The sequence below is a fragment of the Cheilinus undulatus genome, linkage group 16 (genome assembly GCF_018320785.1).
Source record: "Cheilinus undulatus linkage group 16, ASM1832078v1, whole genome shotgun sequence".
Lineage (NCBI taxonomy): Eukaryota > Metazoa > Chordata > Actinopteri > Labriformes > Labridae > Cheilinus > Cheilinus undulatus.
Genome location: NC_054880.1, coordinates 6,356,341 through 6,378,154, shown reverse-complemented (window position 1 = coordinate 6,378,154; position 21,814 = coordinate 6,356,341). Strand labels below are relative to the sequence as shown.

The 21,814-nt window shown below is 40.3% G+C and overlaps 1 protein-coding gene across 1 annotated transcript in view; it reads right to left on the bottom strand.

Moving 5' to 3' along the window:
- Positions 1 to 21,814, bottom strand: part of LOC121523354 (protein MTSS 1-like) — a 57,990-nt gene that overhangs the window by 21,736 nt on the left and 14,440 nt on the right. Inside the window, exons 3-4 of the mRNA XM_041808206.1 lie at positions 20,037 to 20,110; positions 1,156 to 1,240 (exon numbers count right to left, since the gene is read on the bottom strand). Coding sequence (XP_041664140.1) covers positions 1,156 to 1,240; positions 20,037 to 20,110 — 159 coding nt within the window. The remainder of the gene's footprint in view (positions 1 to 1,155; positions 1,241 to 20,036; positions 20,111 to 21,814) is intronic.

Below are 21,814 nucleotides of genomic sequence, written 5' to 3'. Positions count from 1 at the left end.
TCAAAATGTATGATAAGTTTAAATTATGAATTAAAAAGGTTAAGATGTGAAATAAAAAGTTAGAATCAAAGGTTTAAGTTGTGATTCTGAGATGTAATATTGAAAGTATGAAATGAAAACACAAATCTATTTTTCCCCACATTCCTGACTCTTTATCCGATAAATTTTTACCCTTTAGTTTTTCAGTTTTTTTTATGACTTAACAAGGACATTTTGAATCATTGAGGTTAAATTTACATTCTTATAGTGGAGAATATCTGCAACCTCATACCAGTGGGCCAGTTATAATAACAATATGATATGATGGGGGCCGGGTATGACTGTACTATGGGCTGGATTTGGATCCCGGGCCTTGAGTTTGACACCCATGGCATAGAATGATGCTTGTGTTAGTTAAAAAACACACAAGGAAATTTAAAAAACCCCTGCATACTCAATTGACATTGCAATAGTAGAAAAAGAAATGCAATTAGATTATTTTTCTAAATTGTTCAGCCCTTGTTAGAATGAAGAAAATAAATATTTGGAAGGTAAAAACCAGGGATTATATGTTTGATTCAGACGGGGGTTTCCACATAAAGGAGCTGGAGGACGTCTGTAGGAAATCAGGTCTGCATCGCATTAAACAGCTTCTGTGTCTACATGTGAATGCATCATCTAACCAAGGTTATCTCTGTGTGTACATCGTCCAGATTCACTCTACATCTGTTTACTGACACAGCAGGAGGTCTCATATCCATGTTTCAGCCTGAGTGAGTTTGGCCCTCCATACTGGAAGAGTTAAAGGACTCACACAGGGAGAGGAGGAGGAGGAGGAGGAGGAGGAGGAAGGCTTTAAAGCTTTGCAAAGGCAGATAATGATGGAGACAAAGGCACAACCAAGATTTTACAGGCAGAAACCTGATGAAACATGTTGGTGATGAGATTAAGATGCTAATGTCTTAAACACAGAAACATTAATGCAGGCCGTTAGTGGAGAAGCATGCAGGGATAATAAACAGGTTAGCAGGGTGAAAATAGAGCACTGATGATGGAGGATGAGGCAGGAGGAGCAGGTTACCATGGAGAGCCTGGAGGAGATGCTACACCTGTTCCACACACACACACAATAACACACAATAACACACAAACACACACATGGCCGGGTCGACTCACATGGAGAACTGCCGGAGCTTGGCCTCGATGCTGCGGTGCCTCATGCACATCCTGGTGAGGGCTGAGCCGATGTCTCTGGTTCCTCCTGAAACGAACACAGACGACAATCTGTCAGAGAAATCTGCGAAATATTCACTAAAGAAAAACACCTTTATTTAGTGTTCGTTTAAAGAGATACTGTGTGAGGGCTTCCTCTTTGGAGCATTTCTGTAAGACGTCATGGCACTGATATGTACATGATTCACCGTGGCTGATGATGTTAACGTCTGATGTTTGTTGAAGAAATGAACCCGCTCCATCCTCCATTTTCCTTCACACGTGCTCATCATGGGTTAACCTTCAGGCATCACTATCATTTTTCCTCTTCCTCTGCTCACCATTTTAGCTGTGTTAGTGCACATGGTCTAATTTTTTGCAACAAAGGTTCTTTCTAGGCAAATTTTTAAATTCATATTTCAATTTCTCTAATAGGTCAGAGGAACACTGTGAAACAAATTTACTACCCTTTAAAGCCATTAAGGACAAAAATGTCCACTTTTAGTGATGAACAGTAAAAATGAAAAATTTGACTATTTTTCTCAAAAATGAAACCATAAAATACAGAATGCATGATTATATCATGCAATGGCTCTGAGATCAAAAAATATGGTTTGAATGGGAGTCAATGGGACTTTTTTGTCCTTAATGGCTTGAAAGAGTAGTAAATTTTAAATCGGATGTTACACAAAAACGAATGATGCATCAAAGTCAATATTTTGGCTAATGTTTGACACACCCAGGACTGATATAAAAAACACCCCCAGCCTCCCCAACATTGGTTATCTGGAAAATAATTACTGTTTTCTGTGGGGTTTTTTTTTAGAAAATAATGACCATCTTGTAATCAAACCGGCATTTAAATGGTTAAAATCCTGAAAATTATTCAATAATCAATTGTTTTGATTAGAACTGAAGTTTATCAAAAGATTTGACCCAAAAAAAAGCTGAAAAAATGTTAATGTATACTATTTTTTTGCTGTGTTTGGAAGTGAACGTTTTTGTCCTTAATGACTCGAAAAGTAAGTAAATTTTAAATCTGGTGCTACACCAAAACTAAAAATGCATGAAAGTCAGTATTTTGGCAAATCATGGACATGTCCAAGCAGGATTTAGAAATAATGTCCCAGCCTCCCCAACATTTGGTTTAAAGAAGATATCACATTTTTCACATTTTTTCATTAAAAACCAATATTGACTTCAAGTAATCAAACTGGCATTTAAAGGGTTAAAATCCTCAAAATGATTGAATGTTTGGTAGTTTTGAGCACAGATGAAGTTCTTTAAGAGATTTATGCAAAAAAGCAGAAAAAAATATTAATTTGTTCATTTTTATAGCAGTATTTTGGAAGTGGACATTTTTGTCCTCAGTGGCTTTAAAGGAGCTGCAGTAGCATGGTGAAGGATTGTCGCTGTAAACAGAGTCAGAGGTCGACTCGCCGCCACATCTCTACGAGCCCTATGACCGACAGAGACTCTGAGAGCGTGTGTCTTTGTAAAGGACGCTCCAGCAGGGAGGAGACGAGTCTGAGAGCAGCAGGAGATCTACGGGCACCCGGAGGAGCCAGATGGTTGTCCTCCCTCTCCCCCAGACAGATCACTCCCCCCTGGGGTAAAGATCTACTGACCTCAGCCTGACAGCCCGGAGCTCCAACAACAACCTCCAACACACAGATTCTAATATTTACAGATAAACATTTCTGTTTTAAAGGTGTGACAGAAACTTAGTGCAGATGCTACAGTTAAAGTAAAGTTTTACGTGCCTTACTACAGTGGCAGATAAGGGCAATCCCTACTAAACTTAAATGATGACAAACGCACAGCAGTAAATAACATGATGAAAAGTAAGTGCAGATAGAAGAACTGCTGCAAACGGGACAAATGCATTGCTAAAACATAAACTTCACAATAGAGATGCACATTATTATTGGCATGTACAGACACTATATGGACAAAAGTATTCATCCACCTGAACATTGATAAGGGGTGGTCCTTCTTTTTGCAGCTATAACAGCCTCCACTCTTCTATGAAGGCTTTCCACAAGATTTTGTAGTGTTTCTGTGTGAATTTGTGCCCATTTATTCTCTAGAGCATTTATGAGATCAGGCACTGATGTTAGACCATGAGGCCTGGCGGTTGAGGAGGAGGCCTCAGGTGCTGGATGGGGTTGAGGTCAGGGTCGGGCAGGTTGCTCCACTCTGAGCTCAACAAACCATGCCTTTCTAGTCCTTCTTTGGTCTCTGGGCCACAGTCATACTGGGATAGAAGAGGGCCTTCCTTAAACTGTTGCCACACAGTTGGAAGCATAGCATCGTCCAGAATGTCCTGGTCTGCTGAAGCATTAAGACTGGTCTTCACTGGAGGTAAGGGGTCTAGCCCAGACCCTTAAAAACAGCCCCATACCATTATCCCTCCTCCACCAAACTTTACAGTCAGACAGGTAACATTCTCCCAGCATCCTCCAAACCCAAGCGAGAAGCCTGATTGGTCACTTCACAGAACACGGCCTACTTTACACCACTCCGTCTGAAGCTTTACATTGGACTTGATGACGTGAGGCCTGCATGCAGCGGCTCAGCCAGAGAAACCCATTCATGAAGCTCCTATCACACAGCTTTAATGTTTACAATAATGCCAGTAGAGTTGAACTGAATCAAATGAAAAATAACACAAAAATACAACGTATGCACAGAACAGCACAGCGTCCAGCGAACTTCATGCATAAATCAGGCCTAATGTCAGTTATTCTGTCCTTGTTGGCCACCGTACCTTCCTCTCTGAGCTTTGTTTGTTTCTTATTTCCTGTTTTCTTTAATAACACCCTCCTCCCTCTACAGGTGGAGTAACGTTAGGACAGTCCTCCTACATGTGCTGTAATGTCTCCATGTCTCTGTCTGTGTTGGGGTGGGGTGATGAACACTGCATTGCAGCACTGACTCCTCCTCTCTGCAGTTCTCCTCCTCTCTGCTCTGAATGACTGTAATTAAAGAGTGATTTAATGTGGTAATAGCATGTATGACACCACAGTTCACAGCTTAAAGGCTGAACATGAAGAAGTCATAACCAATGATGAGAGTTTATTATTTTATCTTAGAGAGCAAATGTTCAAAAGTTTGTGGGACCAACATGACTTTAAAGATAAAAAGAAACCGTACAGTTGTTCAGGTCACATCAGGACTGTATAAAAGACAGAAGGAGGTTTTTCTAGTCCTGTATAAAGACAGAAGGAGGTTTTTCTAGTCCTGTATAAAGACAGAAAGGAGGTTTTTCTAGTCCTGTATAAAGACAGAAGGAGGTTTTTCTAGTCCTGTATAAAGACAGAAGGAGGTTTTTCTAGTCCTGTATAAAGACAGAAGGAGGTTTTGTTTTGTTTGTTGGTTACCTGGTAGGAAGGTAGGGTTTGTCAGTTAGTTGGTTGGTTTGTTGGCTGAAAAGTGGGTATGGTCAGTTTGTTGGTTAAGTTGTTGGTTGGTTTATGGGTTGAAAGGTTATTGTTGGTTAGTCTCCTAGCTGGTTGAAAGGTCAGGTAGCTGGTTGGTTTGGTTGTTGGTTGATCAGTTAGTTTTTTTGATTGGTTGAAAGGTCAGTTTGGTTGGTTTGATGGTTGATTCCTCGGTTGGTTAGTTAGTTGGCCAGTTGGTGGGTTGGTTGGTTGAAAGGTTGTTTGGTTGATGTGGGTTGGTTAGCTGGTCGATTCCTTGGTTAGTTAGCCAGTTAGTTGGTTGGTTGGTGGATTTCTTGGTTGGTTGAAAGGTTGTATGGTTGATTTGTCAGGTGGTTAGTCAGCTGAGTCACTTGGTTGGTTTGTTAGTTGTCTAGCTGATCTTTTGGTTTGTTGAAAGGTTGTTTGGTTGATTTGTTGGTTGGTTAGTTAGGTGGTTGTTTGGCTGTTTGGTTGGTTGTTTGGTTGGTTGATTAGGTTCTTTGTTGGTAGGCTTGTTGGTTGGGTTGTTTATTGATTCCTTGGTTAGTTAGTTAGTTGGTTGGTTGTTTGGTTGGTTAGATGGTTGGTTGGTTGATTTGTTTGTTGATTGGTAGACTTGTTGGTTGGTTTGTTGGCAGATTGGTGGTTGGTTAATTAAACGTGTGGTCCATTGTTTCGCCTATTTGCTTATTTTAACAGAGAATTTAAAGGTGCTGTCACCTTTTCACTCAAATACATCAATTCAAACATTTTCTCTTTGACTCTTCACTCTTTCACCCATCCTCTCTCCACCACCCATCTTCTTCTCCTCTCCTTTTCCTTCCTGTCATCCTCCACTCAGTCTCTCCTATTTCTACATCCTCCTCTCTTCTCTTCGTTTGCTCAGTCTCTCCTATTTCTACATCCTCCTCTCCCTCGTCTCTCGATCTCCTCAGAGAATCGACCCTCTACATTTATGGATCAGTCTGAGCTTCCCGTCAGTCATCATATCAGGTCAAAGGTCATTTCTACAAGAATCTGAAGAACTTTAACACATTTTAATGTCTGATATGTCAACTCTCTGAAATGAATTTTTCTGCTAAACTGTAGTAAAACTTCTGGAGCAGATGTCCAGATCAGAGGAACTTTCTGAGATTCCTGTGGCTCAAACAGGCTCCAGATCTGCAGGTTGGAACTGTTCCTGCTAAAATCAAAGTTTCAGAAGTGATAAATCTCTTCATATCACTGTTTTATAACGGCATGATCATTCATAAACAAATCTGCTAAACAGGAAGTCAGGTAAATATTCCCACAGAATCTAAAGGAGAAAAACAGACAAGAAAGATCTGACCACAAGAAAACATCTTTGAAAAGAGAAAATGCACTAAAAATGTGATGATTTTGGTTTTATTAAAGATAAAGTTCTTTATGGATTAAGGCACAAATATTAACTTGGTAAAATCAAAAGAAGGCAGGCTCTACCAGCTTGATCAGCTGATATTTCTGATGCTGTGTGGTTTCAAAGAGGCGTGTTGGAGCTCGTTTCAACCAGGATTTCACCGTGTTGGTGTTAAAACTCGCCGTGTGCGTGCGTCTGATCCATCTGAGCTTTAAAGTGAGACGACACAGAAACAAAGACTAATGTTTGACTAAACTGCTGAGTTTACTGGAATATAATCCCATTCATCATCGTTTCTCTCTGCACGCCAAAACGCCGCAAACACGATTTAAAAACACTGACATTAATCATCTAAGTCCTGAACCATTCAGCAGGAGAAACAGGAGGATTAAAGAACAAGATTCACTTTGTCTGAGTCAAGATTCTTAGTTTTCATCAGGCAGCGGGACGCAAAACAGGACTGAAGATTTCAGCACATCAGGTAAAAACGTTTAGGTCAATAAAGAGTAAATATTGAAAACACATTTGACTGCACTGTGTGGTCCAGGTATGTAAACATCGAGCAGTTTTAAAAAAGTTAAACTTTTTGCACAAATTTGTTGGTAACATTTGGAAAAGAAGGGGGGACTGACAAAATGATAACACAGGCTCCTTCTTTTCAGTGTTACCAACTTAATCTGAAGATTTAGCAGTTTTACACCTTTAAATGTGTTGCACAAATACGTTGGCAACTTTTGGAAAAGTGGGTGGAACTGAAGAGGAACATGAAGAGGCTGGTTTAGACTAAACCCTCATTCCTTATGAGTTCAACCAGCTTTTAAAATGTTGCCAACATGGATATGCAATTCAGACAAAACCCCCAGTCCTAGATAGTTCCACCCACTTGTCTAAATGTTGCCAACATATTTGTTCAATATAGACAGTGCTCCCTTCCTCTGATTAGGTTCATATGCAACTGAAGATCAAGAATTTTCTGTGTGATTCCAGCTTTTATCATGATTTAGATAAAGTTTACTTTCTAAAGAACGAGCCCTGGTTTAAACCAGGATGTGGACTTATCAGCAGGCTACTGGAGCCGGGTCACAGCCAGTCAATTATTTCCTGCTGGATCCAGACCATCGACCCGGCGCTGCGTGAGACTTTAATGAGACTTACTGAGACCCGGTTGACCCAGTTCAGCGTCTCTGTCTGACCTGCAGCTGCAGACTGAACGAAGCCTCCGGGCGACGTGTGAGACCAAACATGACCTCATCAGACACGACCACATCAGAGGACGCCATGATCATCGGGACATGGGCCACAATCAGCATCACAGTCAGACAAGACATAAACAGAGCTGAAGAGAAGCTCATCATGGATGGGTGGACCGATGTGTTTTCAGCTCTGCAGGAGGCAATGATGGGATGTAAGGTTGTAAAATGTTCAATTCTTTGATATCTTTTCAAACCATTTTTTGAAAACGATTGTTTAGAGTCAAAAGTACTAAAGCTCTGACCAGAATGAAAGTCTTTGATATGATTCTAGGAAAAATCTAACCATACTGACACCTGTTTGATACACAAATAGAAATCCCAAACATCCAACAGTATTATCAAGAATTCCAGTGCAGTCAAGATCCTACACATCGACTCAATTTGCACAAAAACATTGGCAACATTTCTGGATATTGTCAGAATTCTCCAGCCTGTTAAACACCATGTGTTTCATAATGATCACATTTCTATTACTTTAGTGATCAGTGGGACTGGTATTTTGACATATTGCAAGTAAAAGAAATATTGCAACTACTGCGATTCGTAAATTGCAGCAGGCCATACTGCGATTTAATTTAATTTGTGATTAATTGCCCAGCCCTAATGCAGACCAGTCTAGCCCCGTAGTTGTCATTCTAATCTAACCAGTCACCCACTAGGTTTGTTACCACTGAACACCTCAATAATTATTATTATTATTAATAATTATTATTATAATTATTACCTCAATAGTATATCAGACTGTCCTTTATAAGCATGTTGATGACAACATGAGGGAGAAAAGCTGATAAAAAGGAACCGCTAGTATCGTAGCTGGTGGCTAACTGACTCCCATTCATCCTAATCAGCATGTAGGGATATAAAGCCACAGTCAGAGAGCCACAGAGATGATGGATGGGCTGTTGTTAGAATCAGAGGAGGGACAGAGTCTGATATCAGGTATCACATTGATGAGTCGGATAAAGTCGACTTTGTTTTTATTGTATTTTATGAAATCATTGACATGACTTAATGAATATAGGTCTGTTAAAAGGTCAGAGTAGGGAGTGAATATAACCTTAATTTAAAATCACACAGTGATTCCTGACTGTTTTAAATTGACATGTTTAACCTTGCTGTGAGTGGCTCTAACCAATCAGGATGTTAGACTGGAGGATGGAGTCAGTGAAGGACTATAGCCAACAGAAGTGACCTGGAATCCAGGCCTGGAAATCTAAACCCTGTTTCCATCCATCTGAGTGCAGCAGGCGTCACAGACTCTAACCCAGCAGGACGGCTGTGGACCAGAGTCCTCCACTTTCAGACTGATTCTGTAGGTGTTACAGGGCGAGTAGAGACGACTGAGACACAAGAGGAACAGGAAGACACCAGTTCCATCCATTTATTTAGTTCATCTGCTCATGATCAGCTGGCTGGCTGGTTTCTGAGGTTCTGATTGGCTGACAGGTCGACCTTCATCACTTTAACATAAAACAAACCAGTATAAAAAAGATAAAAATAACATAAAATGCACATCAAATTTCACCAAAGTATAACCTCTATATTTCACCCTGAGCTGCAGTCTGATTGGCCAACCTACAGGCTGAAATAGCCAATCAGCTGACAGCTTTATGCTCAATCAACTGCAGAGTTTCCTGCTGGTTGCATCAGTCAGACCCTCTCTCTCTCTCTCTCCTGTATATGAAGGTCACTTTACCACTTCAACGTGTCGCTGCAGCATCACTTTCAATCTCTTTAATGCAGCGAGGATGAATGATGGACGGCGAGGAATCAGCAACACGTTAAGATCACAGAGAGATCAGCTGGAGAGGAGAGAGGGTGGTAAAAAAGGAACCGAGAAAAACGTCTTAAAGCAGATTTAAAACTTCTAAAAACCAGAATCTAAAGGAGAAGACATTTAGCTGGATCTTTACAAACAAAAGAGATGATTTACAATGGCTCCATGAGACGGTTTAGATACTTTAAATAAGATCAAACCTACATGTCAGCCAGTAGGAGGGATTCTGGGTAAGAAGTCAAAGGGAGGATGGTTTAAAGGGTCACTCTGCCCACTTTTAGCTCACAGAAATATTCAAAAACTTGTTGGAATCCTCCTTTAACTGGGTCACAGTGAATGTGTGAGAGGAGTAAACAGAATTCCTGGCAGCTCCTCCCGGGTCGACCCGCTCGTATCGTACGATCTAGGAATACCACACACGAGCCGAAAGGATGACCCAGGCTGGTGATGGCTTCTGCAGGACGTCTGGAAGCTAGGGCCGGGAAATATAGGGAGGTTTTTATATTCATAGATGTATTTCTAATGACATCTAGGGAAAACATTGTTTACATGAGTATAGATTACCAAAAATCTATTAATTTTTAATTTATTAAATTTATTTATTAATTTATTTGATTTAAAGGGCTTCTTAAATCCATTATGATATCATACCATGTTGACCCGTGTTTGATGCCATGGCAACAAAAATACAAGTCCTATGTAACCAAAACTGGGCAATTTACCGTCTGTAATTATGTCAAATTGCAGCAAAATTCTGCACAATTTCTTCATGGCAGGAAGAAGTCAGCAACTTTGGGAAAAGTTTGGTGGAAGTGACGAGAAGCGAGGATGACTCAGTGTTCACAATACTCACCCTCCTGTCATCTCCATCCACTTTTCCAAATGTTGCCAACATTTTTGGCAAAAAGTTGCTCAATTTAAACATTGAGAGATTCAGCAATTTTAAACATTCAAACATTTTGGACAAATATTTTTGAAAAAAAAAAAAATAATAAAACTTTTTTTTGAACAATTTCACCGATTCCTCCCTGCCTCCCCAGTGTTGCCAAGACTTTGGCAATGTATTGCTGCAATTTAGACATGACCTTTGCTCCTTGGCTGTTCCATGTACTTTCCAAATGCTGCCAAAGTTGTTGGCATCCGTGTGCAATTCAGAAATTTGAACATTTATCAGTTGTAGACATTTCAATGCGATGCATTATTTTGAAAAGTCAGCATGAGAGGAGCTCTTCCAAGTTTCACCAAATAAAATGTTGCCAACATATTTGACAAGAAAATGAGCAATTAGAGCAGGGGTGTCAAACTCAGTCACAGCAGGGGCTAGATTCTGGATTCAGGTCTCACCTGAGGGCCTAACGGGGGTCCCCTTTGTAACCATAAACTGTCAACCTTTTTTTCCACCAGTAATAAAATATGATAAAACTTAGCACTGATGATAAACGATTTTGACATTTAAAAAGTTAAAAAGAAAAGTTTAAAGGCTCAAAATCTGAGAAAAGTACATTTAAGAGTTCAAAAAGGTCAAAACATGAAAGTTAAAAAGTTATTTTTTTAATGGCAAATATGTTAGAAAGATTTCACAGGTTTAAAAGGTGTAAACATGAAATAAAGTTTTAATCATGAAATTTAAAGTCAAAATATGATTCAAAATTTTAAATTGTGAGTCTAAAAGGTCAAACTATGGGATTATGAAGTCAAAGTTTGGAGTTGAAATAAGGAAATAAAATCCAAAATGAGAAGTCAAAATTTTGAGTTAAAATGTTTAAAGTATGAAATTAAAGGTCAAAATCCTAAGTTTGAGTCCTAATTGTGAGATGTAAAATTGAAAATGTGAAATTAAAAAACACATTAATTTCTTTTCCCACATTCCTGACTTCTTATCTAAATATCTTTACTCCTTACTTTTTCAAATTTCTTAAATTATCAAGGATAAGTTCACACTTTTATACTCCTGCAGACCTCAGACTGATGGGACAGTTAGAACAGATGTGACCAGACATGTTAAACAGAAATATCAGATCATCTTGTGGGCCGGATTTAACGGTTCCACGGGCCGGTTTTGGCCCCCAGGCCTTGAGTTTGACACCCCTGAATTAGACACTTAAAATGTATGCAATTTTACAAATTCAAAGCTCTGCATAAATATTTGGAAAAGTTAGTGTAAATTACCAAATTGGAGGGTTTCTCATGCTCTTTCTGTTTCACCCACTTTTCCAAATGTTGCCAACCTATGTGTCAACATATTGTGTCATCTAGCAGTTTGAACACATTTAAATAAATTGCACTAAAATGTTGCCACTCATGCCCTCTGCCAGAGTGACCCACTTTTCTTAATGAGGTCAATTCAGACAAAACCCTTGCTCCTCCACTTATTGTGCAATATACACATTTCAATGTTCAACATATTGCACAGATTTGTTGACAACAGAAAAAGTTGATGACACCAGTTTTCATTAATTTCTTTAAACTTTCCTGAATGCTGCGTTAACCCTTCACTGTGTTTGCTGCAATTTAGAAACAACCTTCATTCCCTGCTAGCTCCGCCCACTTTCACATGTTGACAACGTAGTTGGCAACACACTGGATAATTGAGATAGTTGAACATGTAACAATAATGGATGTTTTGACAAATTGCATATATTTGAAAACTGTGTGAAAATAGAGAGGAGCCCTCACTCCTTCCTGGTTCCAAACATTTGCCAACATTTGGCAACATGTTTATGCAATTTAGACAGTATCAAATGTTTGAATCTCAAACATTTAAATGCATTGCATAGATATGTTGGCAACATTTGTAAACACACATGGAACTAGCAAAGATCAAGTATTTCCCATGCTTTAGTATGCAACTTGATTTTCCAAACGTTGCCAACATGTGTGTCAACATTTTGTGAATTTCAGCCTTTACATTTCAAGCATTTTGTTAAAAATTTAAATTTATTGCACATTTATGTTGGCAACCCACATTCTCTGCCAGTTCCACTCATTTTTCCAAACATGGCCAATGGATTTTTGCAGTTCAGGCAAAATCATCACTCTCTAAAAATGTTGCCAATGCACTTGGCAACATTTTGTGCAATTTAGATTTTCAGACACTTTTCAGTTGTAGACATTTTAAGTCATTGCGTTGCCCGGAGAGGTGGGTAAACCAGAGAAATTCTCACTCCTCGATAGCTCCAACTTCTGTCAATGTTGCCAACATATTTGTTCAATTTTGAAAGTATTCTGTTCTTAGATCAAGATGTTTCTGCAGCGGTAAAATGAAAGGGCTCTGATCACTGTAAACACATGGGGTCTAAGAGGATGGTCATTTTGACAAATAAAGAAGTGTTGACAATGTTTTTGCACAATTTAGATGGTATTTAGGAGTCTGACTTGACCTGTAGTCTTGACACTAAAATTGCTTGTCTAGGACTTCCATTGTTGCTGCTGTGGCATATAAACAGGTTTCTGTCTGGTTTGATTTTACTGGAATCGTTCATTCTGGTACATCCGTTCATTATTTCTGTATTAAATAAATATCCAGGTATAAACAGAGTATCAGCCTTCAGTTAAAACTGTAGGGGGGTTTTGTTGCCCAGCTCTAGCGTGGCTTTGAGTCTTCAGATTCTCTACATATTGACCCTGAAATTCCTCCGCTCTCTGATTACGTCTGAGGTTTCTATGCAGTTTTACTCTCACACACACTGTCACATGGCGGAGGATTCCCTGTACACAGAAACGTTAAAAATCTTCATCATTATGATTAAAAATGTCTGATCTCAGAGTTTATGACCCATCCATCAGCTGACAGATCTACAGTAAAATAATGCAGCCATTCCTCAACGTTCCCGTCTGGTTTCTAAGAACGTTTCTGCAGATTTAGTCCACATGGATCTGCAGACTGCTTACTGGGACATGTGGTCTCAGCCATACTGGTTTTCCTGTGGTATGCGCTATACTGGTATGTGTGGTGTCATCATGCTGGGATCAGTGGGGTTAAAACGGACGGTGATAAATGTCATCAGCAGAGACAGCTGCTGTCCCGTCAGCTGCTCTGACCTCTACTCAGAGAACTACAGAGATCTCAGCGCTGCAGCACCGCGCCAACGGAGAGATGTTAAAGTTTCAGATCACAGCTACACACACTTATCTGATCTCCTTACTGGACCAAAAATGCTGATACAGCCATATGGAGTCATTTCAACAAGTTTAATATGAAAATATGAAAGACATTTGGAGAACCGGGCACTTTATGTTTGCATAAACATGAAAATATTAGTGTGTTCACAGTGAGCACATAAACCTGATTAAACTGGCTTTATTAACAAACATCAGTGCCTGGCCTCACAAATGCTCTACAGGATGAATGGCCACACATTCCCAAACACTGAACTGACCTGAAATGTCAGATATTAAATTTATTTGTTTTTATTTTATATTTTCTATTTTGCGTCTCAAGATAATGACTCAAACTTATGATTTTGACTCTTCCTTTCATGCTTTGACCTTTTCAACTCATAATTTGGACTTTATGTGTCACATTTTTACCTTTTATATTCCCAATTTTATATTTTAAGTCATATTTTGACCTTTTCAACTCTTTACTTTGGCTTTTTAATCCAATATTTTGACTTTTAAAAACACAATTTAATTTTGTTTCTCGTAATTTGACATTTTTAATGACTATTTTTTACTTTTTATGTCATATTTTGACCTTTTACACTCCCAATTTTGAATTTAAATCATACCTTTAACTTTTTAAGTCATCCTTTTAAATTCTAGCTCATATTTTGACATTTTCAACTCGTAATTTTTGGCTTTATAATCCCATATTTTGAACTTTCAGACTCACAATTTAAAAATTTAAGTCATATTTTGACATTAAAAGTCATGATTTCAAAGTTGATCTCATATTTTCACCTTTCAAACTTATGATTTAAACTTTCTCCTCATATATTTGCTCTATAAAAACATTATTTTTCTATTTTTAACTGTTAGGCCCTCAAGCTAGACCTGAATCCAGAATCCGGCCCCTGCAGTGATTGAGTTTGACACCCCTGCTCTAGACAAATAACAGCAATCTTTGTATTACATATTAATGAGATTATGATCTCAGAACTGCTGAGAAGCCTGAATGCAGCATCTACGTATTGATATCTATGGCTTTCCCTCCATTCTTGCAAGACAGTATGAAATAGTCGGCAACTTTTGGGAACATAGCAGACAAAGGACGATCAGCAGCATGCTGCTGGGCTTAGGGAGCATCTTTAGCAGAGCCTTCACTGCAGAACAAAACTGAACCTCCATGTTTAGAGTAAATGTTTAAATGTACGGCGACAGAGACTGAAATGACATTTTAGAGTTTCTGCACCAAACTCTCAGATCAGCAGACATCATGTCAGTAAATAAAGTCAAAAACCATCCAATCTAAACGCTCCTCTCCTCCTGTAACCGTCTCCTTCTCTCTGCTCCTCTTTCACACAGTAGCACATTTAAAAAGCTGCTCCGATCTCCAGCAGCTCCAGTCTTTCTCTCCTCAGATGGCCGAGAAAACAAGGGAGTAAAGCAGCTTCAACACGCTCTACGTTCACTCCCTCACTGACAGGATTAACGAGTAGAAACAGGTCTGAATCTGCAGGAACACAAACATCAGATCCTCTTCTTACTCTACAGTCTAGTTTGACTGTGGTGGATTCAGAGCTGAGAGAGAGGAGACTCTGGATCTGCCTCATGCTAAAGAGTCTCTGTTAAAGTCTCCAGCAGCAGCAGAAAAGCGTGTTTGGAGTAAACAGAGGAGAAGAAGAGCAGATTAAATCAGGAGGAGATAATGACAGCGTTAGTGAGGAGGTGAAGTGTCTGCAGCTTTAACTTTCAGCTCAATCACAGCTATAATTACACACTCACATGATTCTAGCCTATCAGAGACTTAGAGAGTAGCTTCAGTTGGTGTCCACATAGAATAAAACCAGATTAAACCTCCTCAGCCAGACCCAAACCGGACCAGTCGTTCTGAGCATGCTCAGTTATCTCTCCCCCTCCTCCCCCATCAGACCACGTTTCCAGGTGTTGACATATTGATGTGACCTCTAAGCACCTCATCCTCCAGGATGAGGCAGGTTGCTATGGAAACCAGGGACCACCTCACTAATGCATATCAGCAGTGACGGGTGGAGGTGGACCCCGGCTGTGTCTCCCCTCCGTGGTTTCTGTAGGTTTTTCCGGTTTGATTCACTTTGATTTACATTCAGATTTTTATCTTACAAGATTATGGAGAGAAAGTTTGTCTCAACTTTTGGCACGTTTGCACATGGGCCAGTGCTGCACAGTTAAGACAGTTCTAAAAAAGACAGGAGACCTTTAGGATTGGATTTACAGCTCTACTTGCTGACTAGAACCCCATACTCGAGCACAGCAGCCTTCACATTTCTTGACTCCAGCTCTGTGACCAGGAATAGTACATACATGAACCAGACTTTGCGGTGCTCAGATCACAGGCCTGGTCATGCCAGGTATGGGAGCATGCTCAGCACGTTGCTGAGTCAGCATTTGGCCTGTACTGCTCTGGCCTCCTGATCGTCCAGATCTGCTCCAGGCCCATGACCCATCTCTCCAGGTATCCTCCCAGCCAGAGCTGCAAAACTAATCTAATTGCAATCATAACGCCAGGCTGTGCATTTACATAATCATAAAAAGCTGCAGTGTTTTTAGTAAACAGCAGTACTGTAAAAGTTGACTAAGATGTCAGCAGAAAGTCCTATATATTTACAACAGTATGGAGCTATTATTGTTGCAAAAATATTTCCAAATGAGTTCACCAATCTGTACAAAAACCTGTAAATGCCTCCATAGAGTTTAGGGCTGAAGGATTTTGGAAAATAATCTAATTGCAATTTTTTTCTCCAATATTGCGATTCCTTAACTTTCTTTTATTTCTACAAGAGAGCTGAACATTTCTTTAAAAATATCTAATTCTGATGATTTTGACTTGTATCACAAATTGGATATGAATTGTTGCATTGAAGGGTTTTTTGTCATTCTCATATTTAATAAGACTAAAGTACAAAAATGAAGGTAGATTTTTTTATTGACTATTCTAAAAAAAATGTCACTTGAATGATTGCAAGATATGTCATGCATAGCACCTCTGCTGCAAAAAAGTTTAAAACTGCTATTTTGACACAAATTTCAGGTCAAAGATATATTGCAGCTTCTGCAGGCTATAATGTGATTTAATGTAATTTTGGATTAATTTCCCACCCCTAATAGATTTGCAAATGTGTGCACAAATCCACAAATGCACGAACAGATCTGCAAATGTGTGCAAAGACGCGCAAATCTGTGAAAAAGATTGCAAGATCCACAAATGCGTGCACAAATCTGCAAATATGTTGATACTGTAATTGCAGACTTGGTTTAGAAAAGACGTCAGCTATAACTGAATTCTTCTCATACACTTTTGCAACACTTTAGCCATGCACACGCACACGAATGTTTTAAAAAAACACAGAGAAATCCACACCATGTCATTATTCTCTGCAGGTAGACTCATGATACATCAGTGGATTATATCGTATTGCAATATTGTCAAATATAATCAAAATCGCACATCATCACCGAATCGTGCAGGACTACTCTCCTCCACAACACAAGTTTGCTCCTGGGTCTGGTCCTACATTGGGTCCTGGGTACCAAGTGAGCTGGATCAGGCCCAGGACAGCACACCATGTAGCCGTAGATGTGTACTGGCACTCCCCCATCCATCAGCTGACCCCTCCCATCCCCGTCCTCTGAGCACATCAGCACTAGACACACAGACTTACAATGATACCCAAAGATACGTGAAGAGAAGTCGTCACAAAGAAGTCAAGATGGTACCTCTGACCATCAGACAACATCCAGGCATCACAAGAGTATAGTAAGACCAGGAGGACCAAGGACACAAAGACTTCAGTCCACATGCTTAGATATCTTGAACACCACTCTGCCTTGTCCAGTGAACCCATCGCTCCATGAGTCCAAGTCTGCGGTTGATCTCAGCCTCGCGGATCGATGCAAACGTAGGGAAACTGCTCTCAACATTCACAGACACAGACTTGATGGCAGCATCCAAGGCGTCCCCAAATACCTGGATCTTTGTTTTGGCCCAGGAGACGCTCAGTCCCAATGCTTCAGCCTCCTCACTCAGCAACCCTGAGGCCCCTAATAAAACCAGCAAAACACAGACATCCCTTTCTGCTACAGTCTCCATATTTGTTTTTAACACCCAGTTTAGATTCTTCTTTCACCAAAAACAGTAAATTTTAGTTCAGTGTCATTGTTCAATCCAACACAGTGACAAATACACAGAAGCAGAATTCTCTAACATCTCACACGGTCAGTAAAACCCAAACCTTCATGCACATTCCCCCTCTAAATCCTCTCCTCGTCATCCATCTTTGATTGTAAAGATCTAGAAGGAAGTGAGGATAATCAGAGAGTTTAGATGAGAATCAGAGATTGGGAACGCGTTCTCTCTCAGGCTGAATCCCACACTGATTTCCATCCTGTTGCCATGAGCACCAAGCTGCAGCCGGCTGGACAAGGCAGCCAGAAGACCCCCCCCCCCATCCTCCACCCATCTTTTTCCATCCTCCCTCTGCTTCCCCATCACCATCTGCCCTCCGTCCTCCTCTGCCATCTCTACCTGCTCCTCCTCTCATGTCATTATCAGCTCATCACTGGCTGTTGTTAGCTGATATTCATCAATGCTCTATTTCCCACTGTTCGTCCCTCCTTCCTCGCTCCCGTCCTGCAGAATCGTACAGCAACCCTGACAGAGAATATAAAGCAGCAGCAGGTAGGAATGACCTCTCCTCTTCAATAATTCATCTCATCTGTCAGAGCTGACTCCACGTCAGAGGGTCGACCACGATCAAACATTAGAGAGAATAAAACAAGTCGACAACATTCCTGATCAGCAGGAATGTTTGATTCATGATGTCCTGATATAAGAGGAGAGTATTTGATTCAGAGATGTAGTCACAGAAATCCTTCTTTTCAACATTTGAGGCCTGAGCCGGCAGATCTCATTCTCTGACACTGATACAGAACTACAGCTCATCCAGAGAGGACTCAGACCTTCACAGCTGTCTTATGTTCCATCCTGATGCTGCAGCCATTTAAATTTATCTTTATTCTCGGTCTTAACTCAGATATTTGAGAAAATGTATCAAAAACAAAAACAGAAGAAGAGGTTTTTAATCTCAATGGGACCAACCTGGTTAAATAAGGTTGAATAAATAAATAAAAACAGAAATGTCACACTGACATCAGTATTCAGAGCCTGAAATAGTGTGTTTTGATATATCAGTCAGGTTGGATGGTGACCGTCGGTGGATAGACATTTCCAGGTCTCTCCAGAGATGTTCAGGTCAGGGTTCTGACTAGGTTCTTGACCCTGGTCCACTCCTGGCTGTGGTCTTAGGGTCAGTGTCATGCTGGAAGGTGAACTTCAGCCCAGTCTGAGGTCCTGAGTGCTGTGGAACAGGTGTTCATTGAGGATATCTCTGTACTTTCCTTCAACCCTGACCTGCCTCCCAGTCCCTGCTGTAGAAGAACACCCCCACAGCATGATGCTGCCACCACCATGCTTCACCGTCAGGATGGGACTTGGCCGGTGATGAGCGGTTTAATCTTGGTTTCAACAGACCAGAGAATCTCAGAGTCCTTCGGTCGAGACCACCACCGATGTGTTCTTCTTCTCCATCATTAATGAACCGTCCCTGATTAATGAATGTTGTCATTTAAACTCAGTCAGCTGTTAGATCACTGATTGTTCTGCCTTAGAAATCTATTCTAGTGCCTTATAGGACGGACATCTGGAAAAACTCAGGTCTTAATACACCAGTCCATCTTATTTCTAGTCAGAAATACTTCTTAACCTTTATTAACCCTTGCGCCAGCGCCAGCGCTGTGTTTTATATGTCCGTAGTATTATTACCGTAACTCTGTCAAACTTTGTCCTATCAGAAAAATTCCAGCGGTGTTGGAAAGTTGAGAATTGTGGGCATGTGCACATATACAGCTCATTACGGCAGTGGTACTCAAACTGGGGTCCGGGGACCCCTGGGGGTCTGCGAGCCACTGCTTGGGGGTCCACAAAATAATTTAAAATTAATCATTAAAGTAATGCCATGTCATTAAAAATCAAACAAATACTTACAGGGACCACAGCGCCATAAACAAACACACAAAAATCGATCATTCCCACATGAGTCAACTTTGGGCCAATAGAAACTCAGATATGATTGTGACATGTCACGTAAACCTACCCCTCGTCACACATCAGTCACTTTTCTCAAGATGCATTTGGTGCGCAGGTCCAGCTAGCAACAACAGATCAATATTTAAGCGTGCCAACTTCATCAAGTGATGCTCGGCCCAAAGCAGCTAAACTAAGAAAATCTGATGACAGCCATCTCCAGTCTGGTTTTACTGAGAACAGCAGTGGAAGACCAAAATGTGTTGTGTGTGTTAATGTGAAGCCATGAAGCTGCCGAGCTAAAGCATCATCTGATAACAAAGCATGCAGAGTTTAAGGACAAAAAAGCCACACTCAACTGGACAAGAGCTTGTATTTAGACTTGAAGGTTTAAAACGCAGCATCTCTGAATACAAACGGCAGTTAGCATGTGTTTAATCAGCGTGAGGCTTGAGTGGGGGTCCTTGGAAAGTTTTCTGCCCTGTAAGGATTCCCTAGCCCTGAAAAGTTTGAGAACCCCTGTGTTACGGTACTCGCAACCATATGACGTGGGAATTCATAGCACAACACCAGTTTTGTATGTTCTTCTTTTAAACTGCTGACAGTTCCATATAATGAGTAATAATCAATAACCAGATGTTGAAAAGTCAGGTTCAAGTACTCCTGGGAAAAAAGGGACCAAAGCTCTCAGTATTACAGCCATGATAACAAAATATGTCCAAATCGCCATAATCTCAGTAGGTAAAGGGTCAAGAAGAATAAATCCTTCACAAACTCGTCTCCACTGTACCTCTGCTGTTGGTGGCGAGGTCGGCGACCTTCTGGAAGGCGTCGAGGAATGCTGCTACAGCGACGACCGTGGTCCTGAGAGACAGAACAGAGACGATTATTATTTTAGAGTTTAAAAGGTCCGTTTTTATATAATCAGACAATTCAGAGTATTAAAAGCTTTAAATCACTGCTCACTTCTTCTTTGAACTCAAGCTGCACTCTCCACCTGATGTTTGATTATACACAATTATTTAAGTCATTGTGCTTTTATTGAGTACATGTTTTTATTTTACTTAGATAAAAAGCCTGGTCAGCATCTATAAACACCCAGACTTATAAATATCCTGATTTGATTTGATAGATGTAATGATTTAGGGCGTCTCAACTGGTCCGGCCTCAGGACCCGCCAGTCTTATGACAGATCACGACCCAAGTTTCCAAAAAAAAGTCAACAACACACGGTTAGTCATTGAATATGTTGCAGTTTGGAGCATGACTGGAACAAAATACACAATATAAAAAAGAGAAGGGACAGAACTGATCGTAGAAGCACTGCTGGGAGCTGTTGGGGGTTCAGTGCCTGGCTCAAGGGCATTTTGGCAGTACTCAGGAAGTGACCTGGCACCTCAACGGCCAACAGGCCAAAGTCCAGATATGGTCCAACCGGGACTTAAACCGGCAACCCCACTGATTCCAAGCCCAAGTCCTTCCAGACCGAGCTACTGCCATCAGTGTTAAGTGTGGCAGCTATTTTTTAATTTCAGTCTTAGTTTTAGTCTTTAAATGAAATGCATTTTAGTTTTAGTCACATTTTAGTCATTTCTACCCTTTTTAGTTTTAGTCTAGTTTTAGTCAAAGAAAACTCAAAACATTTTAGTCTAGTTTTAGTCCATAAAAAGTCCTCACACTTTAGTCTTTACTTTTAGTCCAAGCATTTATTCTCTTGGCTAAATCTGGTACCAAATCATGGTAGTGTGTTCTCTGCACTCTGCTAAACCTGGGGTCCCTGCTTTCTACAGCTGAGAGGCAGAATGGATGCAGATGAATTGTTTTTAGATTTACCCACAGTGGAGAAATATCACAGATTTTTAATTTCTGACAAAAACTACATTATATTTTGATCTAGTTTTAGTCATCTTGTTTTAGTCAGTTTTAGTCAACACAGATCTATTTTTGTTAGTCTTAGTCTAGTTTTTGTCATGGACAAAAAGGCTGTTGAACATTTTTAGTCAGAGTTTTAGTCGACAAATTAAAACTGACTGCCACCCATGAAATGACCTCACTGTCATGGGAAAAGAAGCCTTTCCATCGCAAGAAAAGGAGATAAATTAGTTGAAATATTGATCAAACATTTAATTTACCCAATTTCATAGTAAAACAGGCTAAAAAAGTGTATCAGTGTCTGTCCACTAAGGACTTCAGGACTTTTTGCCACCATTATTTTACAGACACCAAGTCAGGACCCACTGAAAACTGGTCTGAGACCCACCTTTAGGTCCCATCCCACCAGTTGAGAACCACTGATTTAGGGGATGATATTACATTATAACGACTACAACAAAAACAGACGTCCTGGACTCTCAGTATTTGCTGATTTATTGTATTAAATAGTTGAAATAGCTCTCACTGAGGTAGTGTGAGAGTCTGACACGCAGAGATGAACCCTGTAGTGATGCCGTGTTGATTTGCATGTCTTGTTTGTTTTGCATTGCTTTATGTCGATAAAGAGCGGTTGTGTTGGACTCTCTGATAACACTTTTACAGAGCCGCCATTAATCTCTGTCACCGCCACAAGGT